The sequence below is a fragment of the Tenrec ecaudatus genome, chromosome 14, assembly GCF_050624435.1.
Source record: "Tenrec ecaudatus isolate mTenEca1 chromosome 14, mTenEca1.hap1, whole genome shotgun sequence".
Classification (NCBI taxonomy): domain Eukaryota; kingdom Metazoa; phylum Chordata; class Mammalia; order Afrosoricida; family Tenrecidae; genus Tenrec; species Tenrec ecaudatus.
The window spans coordinates 111,293,158-111,311,111 of NC_134543.1; the positions used below are offsets into that span (position 1 = coordinate 111,293,158).

At 42.3% G+C, this 17,954-nt stretch overlaps 1 protein-coding gene across 1 annotated transcript in view; it reads right to left on the bottom strand.

The window, feature by feature from the left end:
• The window catches only part of ATP8B4 (ATPase phospholipid transporting 8B4 (putative)), a 272,810-nt gene that overhangs the window by 59,893 nt on the left and 194,963 nt on the right, over nucleotides 1-17,954 (bottom strand). The window contains exons 17-18 of the mRNA XM_075530752.1: nucleotides 8,861-9,049; nucleotides 2,780-2,895 (exon numbers count right to left, since the gene is read on the bottom strand). Of these exons, the coding sequence (XP_075386867.1) occupies nucleotides 2,780-2,895; nucleotides 8,861-9,049 (305 nt within the window). The remainder of the gene's footprint in view (nucleotides 1-2,779; nucleotides 2,896-8,860; nucleotides 9,050-17,954) is intronic.

Consider the following 17,954-nt stretch of genomic DNA (forward strand, 5'->3'; position numbering starts at 1 on the left):
AGAATTATGGCATCTCCCATGGAGTTGCCAGTGATTTTGAACTACTGACCTTGCAGTCAGCACACCGGTGAACATCCACTAGACAGAGTTAGATACAACCTAATTGGAAAAATGTTGGAAACTATTGAAGCTCAGTGATGTGTGTGTGTCTCATTGTCGATGTGCTTGAAATTTTCTATTACAACATTAGAATTAAGGAAAGTTGAATACGTCAATGTCAGTCCAGTTTTTCCACTCCAGGCTCTAATAATAACTTAAAGGAGGAAGAGGAGGAGAGGCTCATCTGCGTTATTTTTGTGTACTATTGAGTCTATCACAGCCCATAGCCACCCTGTCGCACAGAGCAGAAGAACTCCACAAAACTCCCGAGGAACCCAGAGGGCAGAGTGAGCTCTGCACTGAGCTGCTGACCAAGAAAGTCAGCCCACCTATCGCTTCTTGGGAGAAAGGTCAGACTGTCTGTCCCCATAAAGACTGAAAGTCTCGGGCACTTCTACTCTGTTCTACAGGTGCTGTGCTGGGAGTCGGAAGAGGCTGGGCGGGAGTGAGTTTAATCTTTACAAGAACAGAACGTCAGGTCTTCTCTTCCATGGAGTGGCTGGTGACGCCAACAACAGCCAAGCATGTAACCATTGTGACACCAGGTCCCCTTAATTTTCTGTTGGTCTCTCAGTAAACCAACAATTAAAAAAATAAAGAAAAGAAAACCCTCTGGACCTTTATCCTTCCAATAGAAACAAAACAAGGTGGGGGGTAAGTATTAAATGTCTCACCCATCCACAACAGCCAGAATGATACACAGGTTATTTTGTGGAAATGCTCAAACCTCCCCTCGAATACATGCATATCCAGAGGCCACTTTACAGACCTCGAAGGTTTTTAGAGTGATTTCTGCTCCTTTGGACATTGCCGTTGACGGCGACTGTTCTGTCGCATTTTGACTGATGGCACAGACATAGATTTAGGATCAGGTACAAGTGAAACCGAGACACTCTTTAATTAAGGAAACGGAAAGAACACATCGTGTCTGCAGGGACATAGTTTGAACCAGAGAAACCATAAGCAAAAGTACCTCTTAAGAAGCTGGTGGCACTTTAGATATTGTGATCATATTTTACAAGGTTTGCCTTCCAGGAACACGACTAGGGCCCCTACTGATTGGAAAATCTAGTTAGTCTTATAATGATCCTTTGTCCTCTTAATCCACCCAAATGCTCTTTTGCCTTGAACTGGCAGCCCCAGGGGGCATTACCAGTGGCTTCCTCTCTGTTCTGCACAATAGTGAATCAACTCTAAGAGCACATTACAAAAGGGGACAGATGATTTAAGTTATTTAATTACTGAATGTAACACAAGTCTAATCATAAATGTAGAGTTAAGCAAGGTCTTTTTCCTATCATAAAACAACTCAAAATCAATGATAGAATGCAACTTTAGAACCTCCAGATCTATAGGCCAAGCAGAGTAAGGTAAATCAAGCACAAGCAAGGCAAATTACTATTCCCTGAGAATATTTTTGTTCTTTTGCAGAGAAATGTAAACAGACCAAAGTTAGGTTTTCTATCCTTTAAGATATTAGACGAATATATGAAAACCTGGGGCTTTGGTATTTGAGCAATGGAAAAAATCAGATACTTATGATTCCAATGTTGTTTTCATAAAAAAAATTTTTTTTAAGAGAAGAAAAGAAAGAAAAAAAAATTAAAGACCATGCAGGCCTTCTGGAACAGATTAAAAGAAAATCAAGAATGCTCTATTGGAAGGACAAAAACAATAACTATGTTTGAAACCAATATTACTAAGCCATCATTCTTTAAACTTAAAGTCAGGGAGGGAACTTTTTTATTTATTTTATTTGTTTGTGTTTTAGAGCTCCAGAGGGTGTTTTGTATTAAATATAGGGCTGGACAAAGAACGTGAATGCTCAGTAATGTTTTAAAGGAAAGAAATCACGAGGAAATGAGGAGTTTGACAAGTTGTCCTGAAAGCTCATATTGGGTTAAAAAGAGCCTTAAACACATATTCCAGAGAAAAGATGAATCACAGGTTTAAAACAGGTGATGTCCATATTTGATACATAGACAACCTCCCCCAACTACTACTCCTTTGTAAACACCAAGGAGAGCCAAAGATAGTCCCTGGCTCCTTTCAGAAAGTTTGTGGGAGCAAGTTAGGCACGTCAGTCACAGGCACCATACATTTGGAAGCTTCACCCTGTTGCCTAGGACACAAGGACTCATAATGATTTATATCATGAGCTGAATAAAAGGACCATTGGAGGAATAAGTTCACAGGAGACCATTTTCCCCTTATCTCCTCGACAGGACCCTAAGCTCTGCCCTGGGTGTAATCAGCAGTGATTCAGTTGATGCCCAAAACATCCATGCCCATGGGGAAGGAGCTCCCCCGCTCCTCTCCCCAGAACCAGTCCGGGATCTAGAGGAGCCGCCCCAGCAGCACCCAGGTTTGAGCAGATTCCCAGAGATGGTCTCAAAGATTCGCTGAGCCAAAGCCCACACTCAGAGGCTGCTTCTCAGCTGCTGGATGTTAATCCACCTGTGGTGAGACCAACCGGACTCCCGGCAGGGCAGGGAGGGAGGCCACGGGCCAGTTTCCAGGCATCCACTGGCACTGTTTCCTAGGGAACTGCTCTCCAGATGCATTTCTGTGTCAGGAGCAAGATCCTTTAACTGATTTAAAACCAAACCAAACCAAAAAGGTCTGGCCCTAGAGAATGGCGAAAGGGCCATGACGCTAGCCAGAGCATGGAGGCACTTACGCTGAGATGGTCTGACGTCAAAGAGAGGAGGGCTTCGTTGCAGGGATGAAGTTTCTCAAACAGAATAGTATCTGCTCCTTTGGAGTAAAGCTTTATCTGCCCAGCAGGGTTTCGAACTGAAAAGGAGACAAAGATTGGGAAAGTGTATGGTCATCCATGAAATCTATCAAAGCCAGATTCTCCCACAGCTCCAGGCAAGCATGTTTTAGCCAGGAGCCAAACGTCGAATGCCTTTGGTTGAACGAGGACTGCTAAGTCCTTTGGCTTCCGTTCTGTTTTATTAGCTTAGCATGATGATATCTACCGGAATCCTTCGAGACCTTACACTCAGAAACAAGTGTTTTCCCTCTACTGTTTTCCTTGTCTACTGTTTTTGAAGGGTTGATACTTTCAAATGAGGCCTTCTGTCTTGGGCAGAATTGAGAGCTTTCTCTCCTGTCTCCGGGTATGAAATTCAAGACCTGCAGTTTTAATCTGCTATTAATGTTATTCCAAATCATCTCCACATGGATTCCTAGCCCTTCGAGGCCCTGCTTGATGCCTCCACCCTCTGCCCTTGCTGACATAATTCTTGGTTCCCTTTATTTTTTATTTTTTTGAAAAGCCCGTTCATTTTCGGTGGTTCATTCTTTGGTCACAGTCCTGTCTACGAGTGAACTTGACACAGGGATATGTTAAAAAAAAATAGTTTCCATTTTCTTCCCACTGGAAATCCAGATTATTCGAGTTGTTTTCACCTGTCCCCTGGTTTAGAAAATGACAGCCCAGACTGGGTTCCCCTCACCTCCAATCCCACCCACAATTTGCTCTCAGACAAATCTCTCTTTAAAACCACAAGCTACTCAGAGTCCTTGAATGATTAAGCTCTCGTGTGCTAAGTTTGGTGGTTTAAATCCCAAAGACTCCTTCGACGAAAAACCTGGTTGAGTTCCTTTCTGAGGGGCATAGCCAATAGGGTGAGGGAAGGAGGCCACGGGATATTTGTCTTAACTTTGTAAACTTGAATTGGCATCCTGTCACATTGTAGGATTTAATCACTGTTGAATGAATGAATGAATGGCATAGAAGTATATTTTTTTCCAGGAACGTCCCAAACTTTAAGACAACTTCCTGGGTCACGACTTTATGGTCTCTCTCACTTAGGCTACATCAAGTGAGTCGATGCTTTCCATTCATTTGTGCCTTTGCTCTAAAAATAGAATGCCTCAAAACAGATGAACCTAAATATTTGCTACTACTAATTTAATGAGATACACAATTTAGAGCTGGATTTAAAGGGATATAAATAACCAAGTACAATATGTTACTTTCTTCTCTAACCTTTAACTACCCGTAGCCAACAACTGATTTTCATTTCTCCCTGGCTTGAGTGCATCTAATGCACCCTTGTGATCTCTTCCAAGACCTTCCTTATGCTATAACTCATGCAGGTATTTCTCCTCTTCTGACTCTCAATGTCTACCTTTGGGAAGAGAGAGAGAGAGAAATACCATATGCAACTCTGCATCTAATTTCTCAAACAGAGAAAAATTATAATAACCATAGGGAAGACCTTCCCTCAAGTTTTTTAGACCATAATATACTACTTTCCCCCCCATGTTCTCCCTTCCATCACCAGAATTACAAAGTCTGAGTATATGCCATACACATTTGCAATGTGACTTCTCCACGCCGGCTGTTTATAGACCAGGATAGGATATCCATTCTCAAATATGTTAGTGCCAAGATCTCGGTATACTCTTAAAAATATTACTGAGCACCCAAAGAGTTTTCAATGGGTTGTATCGATAAATACTTGCCATGTAAGAAAATCAAATGGGGAGATCTTATTATAACACCAGTATTATATTAAAATATTACTGTAATAATAAACATATTTCCATATTATCATGTATACCACTTTTATGAAAAGTATATATTCTGAAACAAGAAAACTGAATAGAACTGGTATTTTAACATGATTACAAATATCTTTAATGTCTGTCATGAGAGAAGACTATTCTCAAATCTGCTCTGTACTTAGTCGTTAGTTATAACACTTGTCATTTGACCTCTGTACAACTCCAATGTACACTCTAGAGAGAATTAAAGTGAAAGCACATCTTGAAATTATTACATTAAAAAAGAGTTTTGTCATCATGGAACCCCTGAAATTCCCTCAGAAGTCCCCAGGGGTCCCTGAACCACGCACTGAGAACTACTGGTCTAGGGAAATCATGGATTGGTTGTGATTTGCGCAAGCCCTCACCATCTCTACATCTGTTTTTGTATGTGGAAAGATGTGCAAACATTCTAATTCTAGAAACTTTCTCCTCTGCAATGTTCTGATTCAATGAAGATTTTCCATCCTTGATGCCCTCTCATTACACAACATTAGTGTCTTTAAGTTCAAGTCTGTACTAGTCCAATTCCGTGGGATCCTGCTTGAGTTTTCTTACTAAGCATTGCCTTTAGCAACTCAGCATGTTTTATGCCTCTGTCCTACCTAAGACTTCTAGCCATTTCTGTTTGGGTCCCTCAAAATTAATAAAATGACCATCATTTAGAAGTTCTCCTTATAAAAACTGAATTAAAACAGAGCATAACAGTCTAAACCAGAAATACGAAAATGATCTCCCAATAGCCATGGTAACATGTGTGCAGAATGTAGACAAATGTCTTTTTTTTAAATTATAGAATCTTATCCCATTGATTTTTCCTGAAACGGAGCCCTGGTGGCACAGGAGTTAGGCCATCACCTCTAACTCCAGGACAAAGGTTCAAGCCTACTAACCACTGCACAGGAGACAGCTGTGGCAGTCTGCTTCTGTAAAGGCACTGCGTGGAGCAGCTCCATTCTGTTCTCTAGGGTTGTCATGAGTTAAGCTCTGTGGAAATGAACTTGACTTTAAATCTTGCTGTTCTTCAAGCATTTACCCCGGATCTGCTTCTTCCATCCCTCCCATTACCTTTCGGCATCCATTTCTATGGTTCCAAGCAGGTTCTATAGACCAAGTGCTCTCAAATGTAGATCTCCTGCCCAGGTCTAGCTACTTCTGTACATTCAGTTGCCAATGAGATACATCACCTTGAGCTGTCTAGTTGAATATAAATTACAAAACTACTGCCTTTAAGTCAATTCTGGCTTGAGTAGAACAGAGCAGAACTGCCTCGCTGGGTTTCCGAGCCTGTAAATCATTATTGAAGCAAATTGCTGCATCTTTCTCCCTGAGAGTTGCTGGGGAGTTCAAAGCACCCGTCTTTCAGTCAGCAGGCAAGCAATTTCACTTCTGTACCACCAGGACTTCCAGCACATCAAAGTCAAAATAGTCATCTTATATTTTATCATTCATGAACTACCCCTCCGATGTTCCCAGTCTTCCACCCAGTCTTCTAAACCAGCCCTCCTCCCGATTTACCACCCCTGTACCCAATCAAAGCCAAGCACTTCTCCTTGCCACAAGTTCTTTTTCCTAGAGAATTACATTGACTTCTTATATTGGCCCCAGTCTTTGTCTTAACTGCTGGAGACCGATTTGCCCTAGACTGAAAGTAATACTAGTATTGAAAGTATACACTGTTGAGTCAATGAGTGAACTGACCCTTAAACAAATCTCCCCACCCCAAAAGAAAGAAAGACATAGAAGTTAATGTCTACGTTTTCACATCTCAGTGGGGTCTTCACAGACCAAGCCATGTGGCCTCGCGAGGCTGGGGTCATTTCCCATCTCATAACCACACAACAGAGACGATTCTACCCTAGCAGAATCTCTCCTCCAAATTCCTCCTGATTAAAAAACCAACTAGAACCCAAACAGAGCTCACGAGTGAGGCTCCATGCATTCTGTGGTGAATGTTACCTTTCTTCATATGGGATTCATTAAAGCAAACGTCTGATATTTGCGGTTGGGCACAATTTCTCCACAGCCTAGAACGGTGACCAAGTCTGGGGGGAAGCCCAAGTCTCCCTGTGCAGCAGTCTTAGATTGTGGAAAAAGTGCTCAGAGCAAAGAGAGGCCAGTCCTGGGCCAAGACCGCTTCAATAAGACTCCCCTGAGGCGGTACATACGAGACAGGCCCTGCTAATACGACAGGAAGCCAACAATGAGAGCAAGTCAGCTCTACAGAAGCATTAATAGCTATTTGCAGCCTGCGGGAGGAGCCCTAGCAGCATAGTGGGTTATGAATGGGGCTGCTAAACTGAAGGCCAGAGAGACTGGGTTTCCTGCTCCCATCCTGGGAAACTCACAGGGTCTCTAAGAATTGGAATGGATGCCATGGCAGTGCGTATTTTGAGACAACATACAGTTAAAAAGAAAAGGAACCCCGATGTGTTTGGGTTTTTTTCTACTGAGAACCATCTCTCCAGGATAGTTTCTAATAATTGGAATCTGAAAACTCTACCATTATGCACAAATGCATCAGCAAATCTGAGCAGTACTCAGAGCCCCTCTCCCTCAACCATCCACATCCCCAGTCAGAGCCTGATGGTGCAGGAGTGAAACGCTCGACTGCTAACATCAAGGTTGGTGGTTTGAACCCACCAGTGGCCTTGTGGAATAAAAGGCCTGGTGGTCTGTTCCCACAAAGATGACATCCTTGGAAACGCTGTGTGAGTGTGTGTGGGGGGGTGGTTCTCCTCTGTCCCGCAAGGTCACTCTGAGTCAACGTCAACTTGAAGACAGCAGGGGGGTGTAAGAGGCAAAGTACGAGGTTTAATTTTTATTTCAGAACCATTTGCCGAAGACCTGCTGTGCACCAGGTAGATTCTATGCGTGGCCATGGACAGTTTAAGAAGAATACAATGAAGTGGAAGGTGCAAAGCAACAGGGTGTTGGGGGAGGGATCCAGGGTGTGTGTCGGCAGGAGAGGAGCCTTCCTCATGTTGTCAGGAAGAGACCAGAGAATGAGTCCAAGTAGAATCTTGGGGAATAAAAGCAATTTCTCTCCAAGACAGGAGGAAAGATGAGTAAAAACCTAGTTTGGGAATGAAGACCTAGTCTCGGTGAGTTGACAGAGAGTAAGCTGGCGGTGGGCATTCTTGAAGGTCTCAGAGAAAGAGCAGACATGTTAATATTCCCCAAATAAAAGAAATCAGAGCATGGGTGCGGGTTTGGGGGAAAGGCAAACATTTCAGACCCTGCGTGGGGAATGGGAAAAAGGGCTAAACTGGAAGAAAGGGGACATGATCCGCCACTGAGGATTCAAGTGAATGAGGAAAAACTCTTTTCCTGTGGCACTAAGTAAGAGATCAGGTAATCCTCTCTAGTGATAAGGATGAGCAGAGATAGGAAGGCAGGTAGTGAATATTAACAACAACTAGCACGAATCACAGGAGCCCGTGGGACTAAACACGGGGCCGCTAAACAGAAGGCTAGTGATTCAAGTCCATTATCCGCTCTGTGGGAGAAAGATAAGGCTCTATGCTCCCGTAAAGATTTCAGTCTCAAAAGCCTAGGGAGCAGTATTACGCTGCCTGATAGGGTCACTACGAGTTGACGTCATCGTGATGGCAGTAGGGTTTGGGGTGTTTTTTGTTTGTTTGTTTGATTGATTGATTCTTTAGCCTGGGTGAAGCAAATCAGAAACTTCTCTCGAGCCAGTGAAATGATAGTGATTAAGTAAATGGACACCACAGTCAAACTCCTTCATTTTGAACTCCACCGATTCCATTCCGAGCTCTGTGACCTTGGGCAAGTTGCTCAACCTCTCTGTGTCCCTGTTTAATAATCGGTAAAATTGGATATAAAATAATAGTGTCTAACTGACAGAGTTTCGACAACAAAATCAATTAATCCATATTGAAGACTTGGAACAGTGCTCGACAAATACTAACCACGGGTAATGTTGATTACACTTATTACTGTAGTATTAAGTAATACTATAGCATGAAGTAATACTTAACACTATAGTAACTGTGTAGTATTTAGGCTAAATTGAGGATTACAGGAGTTCAAATTGTTATAAAAATATCACAACACACAGCACAGGGACGAGAGCAAAATTACCATTGAAAGGCATCAGTATCATCATAGTACAGTATGATCATTATCATCATAATACAATCAATGGATCAAAAATATTCTCAGCTGTCAAGCATACCTATAACAGACATTCTTTTCCTGATATTGTTGAAATCCAAAAAAGCAAGCAATTGGTAAGTGACCATTGTTCCCAGTTCTTCAACTGTTATCGTCTCCGGAGTTCGAGATTTAAAAATGAATCCAAAATTTCTTGCAGCAGTCACGAGAGCCCCTTCATCAGGTGACTGGACCTGGTAAACCAGCTGGCCTAAAAGGAAAAGAAACCGGCACAGAATTGCAAATGGTTACTAACAAACAGCCACAGAGTGCCGTGCCCAACTGGTTCTCCAATGCCCACCTCAAGGGTCATCTCTAGAAATCCAACCAGGTGGATCCAGTACCCCTCTTCTGCAATTCCAGGGGAGTGCAAGCACACTACCATCCGTACCCTTGTCATACTATATGAAGGAATCCATCCCAAGTCTGCCTCTCCACTCTGGTGAAAGCATCTAAGATAGGACTATACGTTTATATTTTCAGTGATGGGAGAACCGCCAAGAAGAGTCACAGCCCAAACATTTTAATGTACATTAACTCACATAATAATCATAGTAAGCCTTTGAGGTAGAACTTATTAAGAATGGTTATTTCCCCTGTGTATCAGGGGAAGCTATGATGAGAGTGTTACATGACTTTTGCAAGATCACAGAGTCAAGGGGCGAAGTAGCACATACTCTGAATTCTAATCTTCTGATAACGACCAATTTTAATAATAGTAAGGCATACAAGAAAAGTCTTGAATTAGAAGGAACCAAATCAGGGTGTTAAAACTTGTTCCCCAACACTGTGTGTGTGTGTGTGTGTGTGTGTGTTGGGATTGGAGGAAAGGAGAGGAGAGAAAAGAAATGTAGCCAGCCAAAAAGAAATTAAAAGTGCACTTTGAGAAACAGCATGCATAACCTAACCAAAGAAAGAAGGAAACAAATTTCAATAGCAAGAATGACAACAGACCCAAATGAAATCAAAAGAATCATTACACAATACTATGAAGGATTGTATTCCAATGAATTCAACAACTTGGAGGACATGGATAAATTCTTGGAAAAACAATCCTTCCCCAGATAATCCCCAATGGACGCCAAGAATCTCAACAAACCCACAGCAATAGAAGAAATAGACAAGGTTATCCAGGGATTACCAACAAAACATCCCCTGGACCAGATGGCTTTACAGAAGAATTCTACCAAGTATTCGGGGATGAACTGACACCAACCTTACACAAATTCTTCCAGAACATAGAAAGAGACGGCAAACTCCTTCTATGAAACTAGTATAACTCTGATACCAAAAATGGACAAGGATCCCACAAGAATCAAGAACTACAGACCAACATCCCTAATGAACATTGATGTAAAAATCCTTAACAAAATACTAGCCAACAGAATACAAAAGTATATAAAACAAATAATTCACCATGACCAAGTGGGATTCATACCAGGGATGCAGGGATGTTTCAGCATAGGAAAGACCATTAGTATCATTCACCACATTGACATGAAAAACTACAAGAACCACATGATAATATTGACAGATATGGAAAAAGCATTTGACAACATCCAACACCAATTCCTGTATAAGACACTTGAGAAGATATGAATGGAAGGAAAATTCCTCAAGACAATACAAGCTATATATGAAAAACCAACAGCCAACGTGGTAGTCAATGAAGAAAAGACTAACACAATCCCACTGAAAAAGGGGACAGACAAGGATGCCCCTTGTCCCCACTCTTATTTAACATCATACTGGAGGTTTTAGCTAACAGCATAAGGCAAAGAAAATACATCAAAAATATTCATCTGGGGAAGGAAGAGGGGAAACTAGCATTATTTGCAGATGATGTGATTTTATAAATGGAAAATCCAAAAGCTCAACAAGGGGAGTACTAGAAGCAATAGAGGAATTTGTCAGAGTGGCAGGATACAAGATCAACAATCAGAAGTCCATCAGACTGCTATACACATCAGATAAGACCACAGAAGAGATCAAAAAGTTGGGATCCTTCACAGTAGCCAAGCACAAATTGAAATATCTAGGGATATACCTGACTAAAAGAACAAAAGATCTATATGAGGAAAACTACAGAACACTATTACAAGAAACTAAGAGTGGCCTCAACAAATGGAAGAATATCCCATGCTCATGGATTGGAAGACTTAATGTAGTAAAGATGTCAATTCTGCCCAAGGCACTACATAAGTTTAATGCAATCCCAATACAGTGACACTCATCTTTCTTCAAAGAAATGAAAAAATTAATTACCAACTTCATATGGAGAGGGAAGAAGCCCAGAATTAGCAGTGAACTCCTCAAGAAGAAGGGCACTGTGGGAGGGCTTGCGTTACCTGACTTTAGCACATATTATGCAACCACTGTGGTCAGAACTGCATGGTATTGGTATAATGACAGATACTCAGACCAATGGAAAAGAACTCAAAACCCAGAAATAAAATCATCAGCATACACACAACTGATCTTTGATAATGGCCCAAAAAATATCCAATGGGAAGCAGATACCCTCTTTAACAAATGATGCTGGAAAAAAAAGGATATTTACCTACAGAAAAATGAAGCAAGACCCTTATCTCACTCCATGCATAAGAATAAATTCAAGGTGGATCACAGACTCGAGGTAAAACCCCAAACTATTAGGACCATCAATGAGGGAATTGGGACCAACTTGAGGACTTTGGCACAGGGAATACATAGACTATCAGAAATAGGGAAGGACACACACACAGAGGAGACACAAATTGAGAAGTGGGATATTCTGAAGATAAAGCACCTGTGTACATCGAAAAAATTCACTGAGAGTAATAAGAGAGTCCACGGATGGGGAAAACATCTTTAGCAATGACACATCAGACAAATGCCTTATTACTGAAATCTACAATATTCTGCTAGCTTCCTAAAAGAAAAAAAAAACTAATTGCTCACTGAGGAGGTGGGCAAAGGACCTGAACAGAAATTTCACAGGGGCAGAAATCTGAATGGCCAACACACATATGAGAAAATGTTCCCGATCTTTAGCCATAAGAGAAATGCAAATTAAAATAACTAGATACCACCTAACACCCTCAAAGAGAGCCCAATTCAGAAAAATCAGAAAGCAACAAGTGTTGGAGGGGCTGTGGGGAGACAGGAACTCTCATCCACTGCTGGTGGACCTGTAAGTATGTACAGCCACTATGGAAATCAATCTGGCGATACCTAAAACAGATGACAATCGAGTTACCATACGACCCAGCAATCCCCCTACTGGGCATATACCCAGAAGAGGCAAGAAACAAACCACAGTCACACATCTTTGTTCTAATGTTCATTGCGGCACAGTTCACAATTGCAAGGAGTTGGAAACAACCCAAATTTCCATCAACAGACGATTGGATTAAAAAGCTGTGGTACAAACATACAATGGAGTACGCATCACTAAAAAGCAGTGATGGACATATGAAACACATCACTGCATGAGAAGTACTGGAGAAAATCATGCTAAGCAAAGTAAGCCAACCACAAAAGGACAAGTACAACGTGAGTCCACTGAGGTAAGCTTTTAAAAAAAATGCAAAAAGGGCATAGGGAAAAAGCTACTGTATACAAACATTCCTGGATGAGGACCAGGTAGTATGGCAGGGACCAGACCAAATCCAGGGATACATATGGTAGTCAACTAAAAAGAAGGTTGGGAAAGGAAAAAATAAATTAAAAAGTAATGGGTAGCAGGGGCACAGGGCACTAACCCACCCAAGGGGAGGGTATTGTTTTTATCTCCACAGGTAAAAAGGGATCAGACTTCAAGCCAGTGCTCCAAGATATGAATGCAACATGCCGGTGTGGAGTAGGGAATCAGTGGAGTGTTCTGAGGGGCTGGCCCCAATCCCAAATACGTGGACACCTGCTCCTCCCCCCAGAAGAATTTATTTCAGAAAACGGCATTGAATCTGCAGCTTTGGAAGAGGGATGTGTCTGATCAGAGCACACGGGAGCAGATGAAGGGGGAGGAGGAGAGAGTGGAGCACAACCTGGCCCACCAGGCTGTGAGGACGATGTTCCTGCTCAGAGCAGCCAGTCCACAGAGAGGACCACATGGCCGGCCCCAGTATGAGACACAATATCCCTCACTGACCCATAGCCCTACAGGAGACAACATGGGGAACACAGTATGGGAATTGCACCCAATCTGATCCCACCACACCGAGGGTAAACACTAAGGGGGTGCAACAGAATAGCAAGGGAATGGAGCAGCGAGGTCCCCAGGGAATGCCGAAGGTGGACTTTGGGGCTAGGGCTTGGTACCCCAACATACTGGACTGGAAAACACTCCTAAAGGCCAACAAACAGTCCTTGAACTAACTACAAGCTGTTCTTTCTTGTTGTGTTTTGTTTTTTGTCATCGGTTTGTTGTTGTTGTTTTGTTATAAACTGTTGCTTGGTTTTGCTCTGTCTTGTATTTGTGCATGTTATTATATCCACGGGTCTGTCTAAATAAGATAGGGTGGATGAACAATCTGGAGGAGAAAACAATGGGACCAACAGTTCCGGGGGGACATGAGGGAGGGGGAGGGGGGAAATGAAGTGTTATTAACAAACCCAGGGACAAGGGAACAACAAATGATCCAAATCAGTGATGTGGAGGGTGTGGGAGGCCTGGTAGGGCATGATCAAGGATAATGTAACCAAGAGGAATTGCTGAAACCTTATCAGGCTGAGCATGATAGTGGGACAGGAGGAAAGTCAAAGGAAATAGAGGAAAGAGCTAGGAGGCAAAGGGTATTTATAGAAGTCTAAATAAAGGCATGTACATATGTAAATATATTTATATATGAGGATGGGGAAATAGATCTATGTGCATATGTTTATATGTTTAGTATTAAGGTAGTAGATGGACATTGGGCCTTCACTCAAGTACTCCCTCAATGAAAGAACACTTTGTTCTATTAAATTGGCATTCTATGATGCTCACCTTCCCGACACAATCACTGAAGACAAAGTGGGTGAATAAGCAAATGTGGTGAAAAAAGCTGATGGTGCACAGCTATCAAAAGATATACTATCTGGGGTCTTAAAGGCTTGAAGGTAAACAAGCAGCCATCTAGCTCTGAAGCAATAAAGCCCACATGGAAGAAGCACACCAGCCTGTGTGATCACGGGGTGTCAAAGGGATCAGGTATCAGGCATCATCAGAACAAAAAGTCCTATCATTGTCAATGAGAGGGTGGAGTGCAGAGTGGAAACCCAAAGCCCATTTGTAGGCCACTGGACATCCCCGTACAGAAGGATTTCCGGGAGGAGACAAGCCAGTCAGGGTGTGATGTAGCAACAATGAAACATACAACTTTCCTCTAGTTCCTAAATGCTTCCTTCCCCCCACTATCATGATCCCAATTCTACCTTATAAATCTGGTAGACCAGAGGATCTACACTGGTACAGATAGGAACTGGAAATACAGGGAAACCAAGGTGAATGATCCCTTCAGGACACGCTGAGAGTGGTGATACCGGGAGGGTGGCGGGAGGGTGGGGTGGAAAACGGGGACTGATTACAAGGATCTACATAAAACCTCCTACCTGAGAGATGGACAACAGAAAAGTGGGTGAAGGGAGAGGTGTTACAGTGTAAGATATGACAAAATAATAATAATTTGTAAGTTATCAAGGGTTCATGAGGAAGGAGAGTGGGGAGGGAGGGGGGAAATGAGGCGCTGATACCAAGGGCACAAGTAGAAAGCAAATGTTTTGAGAATGATGATGGCAACAATGTACAAATGTGCTTGACACAATGGATGGATGGATGATGGATGGGTTGTGATAAGAGCTGTATGAGCCCCTAATAAAATGATTTTTTAAAAAGAAAAGAAATGGCATGCATAAAGCCCTTCCATGTAAAATCATATCATGGTTATAGGCAAGAATAAATTAGAAAAATTAGACAGAACTAGTTCTATCTTATTTACTGACTCATCACAATGTCCAAGGTACGTCATTAAGACATGGTTATTCATATATAGCAATGCATATTCTATAATTCCTTTTTGTATGAAAAAAAAAACATAATAAGCCACACACACATACACGAGTAAATTTACGGTCATTGAGTCAATTCCAACTCATAAGTACCCTGTAGTACAGGGTAGAAAGGCCCCTGAGAAATTATATCTTTACAGGGACAGACAGCCTTCTCTCTCTCACACAGAGGACCAGGGAGTTTACACTGCAAAGCTTACAGTAAGCTGCTCAATGCATACCACCGCCAACTCAAGCCAAACTCTCTGCCATCAGGGTGCCCCTATAGGACAGCATAAAACTTCTCCCGTGGCTTTCTGAGACCGTAACTCTGTGGAAGTAGAAAGCCTCGTCTTTCTCCCTTTGAGCAGCTGGTGGTTTTGAACTGCTAACCTTGGGGTTAACAGCCCAATGAATAACCACCACACTATAAGAGCTCCTCAGCCCACCACCAGTACTCCTTAAATAAACTATAGTTAACCACAATTCAACAAACTTGAGAACAGCAGGGAAGATAGACACAAAACTCAAGAAATAGAAGGGAACTTGAAAACGCACATGAAACATAACAAAGACAACAAAAGAAAGCTCCAATTTCAGTACAATTAAAGTCCTCGAAGAACTAAAAGAGAAAATCAAGACATTCAAATAAAGCAGGTTGCAATACAAAGAAAACCATTTTAGAAATGAAATAATCTCAAAGACAGAGGCATAGAATTATATTTTAAAGGTATTGTGGTATCTCATGATAAAAACAAGATGAATTATTATATCTTGCATAATTATATCTTAATTATAAAAGTGTAATTAACCATCAACATTATTATAAAAATAGTCATGTGAGTCTTCATGCATGGATTAAATCAGTGAATCTTCAGTGATTAAGCTCTGAGGAATGGCAGAGTCTCCAAGAAGGTCATACCCCAGGACAAAATGAGGGTTTAGTCCAAAAGTATTTTTAAGTCCATGCTGACACCCCCCTCAAGTGGGAAAACCCAAAAAAGGAACATCCAAATCAGCAATGGGAGCAGAGCAAAGCCACAAAACCCCAGAGGAGCCCCCAAAATAGACTTCAGGCTACGAGGGGCCGTTCTCAGAATGCCCAGGACCAGTGGGGGTGGGGAGACAGTCATAAGGGTCAGCTTACAGACCTGGAATTATGTATGATTTTTCGGTGTTTTTGCTAGCTTTTTTTTCTTTTTATTCAATCTTTTGTTTTGTCTCTGTAATTGTTGTTTTACCCACCTATATAAGATAGGCGGGGGGAGCAAACCCGAGGAGAGAGCAATGGGACCGACAGTTCCAGAGAGACTTTTTGCGGCGGGGTGGGGGAGGCAGGGGAAGACAGTGCCATAGACAGAGGAACAACAACTAGGGAATTAAAATCCACAGTGAGGAGGACATAGAGATCCTGGTAGTGTCAGAGCAACAGTAATCTAGCTGAGAGGAATTACTAAGAGGCAGAAGAAGGACAAGCATAATGGTGGGGCAGGAGGAAGGTAAAAGGAAACAGAGGAAAGATCTAGGAAGCAAAGCTATGGATAGAGGTATAAACTTAGGTGTGTACATATGTGAATATATTAATTCATAGTTGAATTAATATATTTAATTGGCCCATGTACACACATTTATATGGCAATGCATTGAAGACGTGGACAGACTTTGGGCCTCTGCTCAAGCCCTCCCTCAACACAAGAAACATTTGTTTTAACAACCTGGCATTCTGTGATGCTCGCCCTCCTGACACAATAGCTGAAGACAAAATGAGTGCATAAGCAAATGTGGTGAAGAAAGCTGATAGTGCCCGGCTATCAAACGATAAAGCATCGGGGGTCTTAAGGGCTTAAAGTTAAACAAACAGCCATTTGGCAGAGAAGCAACAAGCCCACATGGAGGAAGCACAGCAGCCCGTGTGATCATGAGGTGTCAACGGAATCAGGTAACACACATCAGAACAAGGGGAGTGTTGGAGCACAGACCCAAAAGCCATCCATAGACAATAGGACATCCCCTCACAGAAGGGTCACAAGGAAGGGATGAATCAACCAGGGCACAGTACAGCACCGATGAAACACACACTAGTCCTCTGGTTCTTTGAGACTTCCTCACCCCCTACTATCATGACCCCAATCCTGCCTTGCACTGAGGGATAGACCGGAGCATGTACACTGGAACAGATAAGAGTTCCTGACACATGGGATCCAGGTCAGATAAACCCCTCAGGAACATAAGTGGGAGCAGCGATGCCAGGAGGGTAGAGGGAAGGTGGGGAGAGGAGGGGAGGAAGGGGAAAAAGAGGAGCTCATACCAAGGGCTCAAATAGAAAGTAAATGGTTAAAAAATGATGATGGCAATGAATGTACAAATAGACACGATACAACTGAAGTATTGCTATAAGAGCCCCCAATAAAATGATCTTTTTAAAAAAAAGCATTTTTACTGCAGGTTCCAGTTCATATATGCACAAGTTGATCCCACACTAAGTGTGTTAATCCAATCAAAGCCTGTCACTAGAATCAGTGTGTGGTTGTGTACAAGCTCTCTCAGTAATACACTTTCATACACTTGTCTTCGTCTCCTTGAGGTGCCCTCCAAAAAAAAGAGGAGGAAACAAGGTCCAATCGAAACAGTGGCCCTCCTAAAGGATCCGTTGGACCAGTTTGATTCAAGGCACAGAGGTCAGCTCAGAAGGTTACAGCCACTGATTTATGGGATTCCCAAACAGGCAATCTTTCGGGGAGACATTTTCTCCAAGAATGCAGGATGATCACAGGAGTTTTACAGGAAAAAATTTTTTTTAAGAAAATGGAAACCTATATTGGCGAGGGAAAAAAAATCAAGGAAGTGGTCCTGAGGAATGCTTTTCTATCGTAACAATGTACCTGCTTACTCTTAGGAAGTAGCAGGGGCTGTTCTCCGAGAATTTCATTGGGCAACCTGACCGCATTCACCTGCTGCCCAGATCTTGCCCCTTCATATGTCTTTCTGTTGCCAAAACTCAAAGAATGTTTAAAAGGACATGATTTGGGTCCCTCGATGATGCCCAGACTGCCATTTTGCCATGGTTTAAGTTCAAGTGCACAGATGGAAGCAATACCTTTAAATGTGTA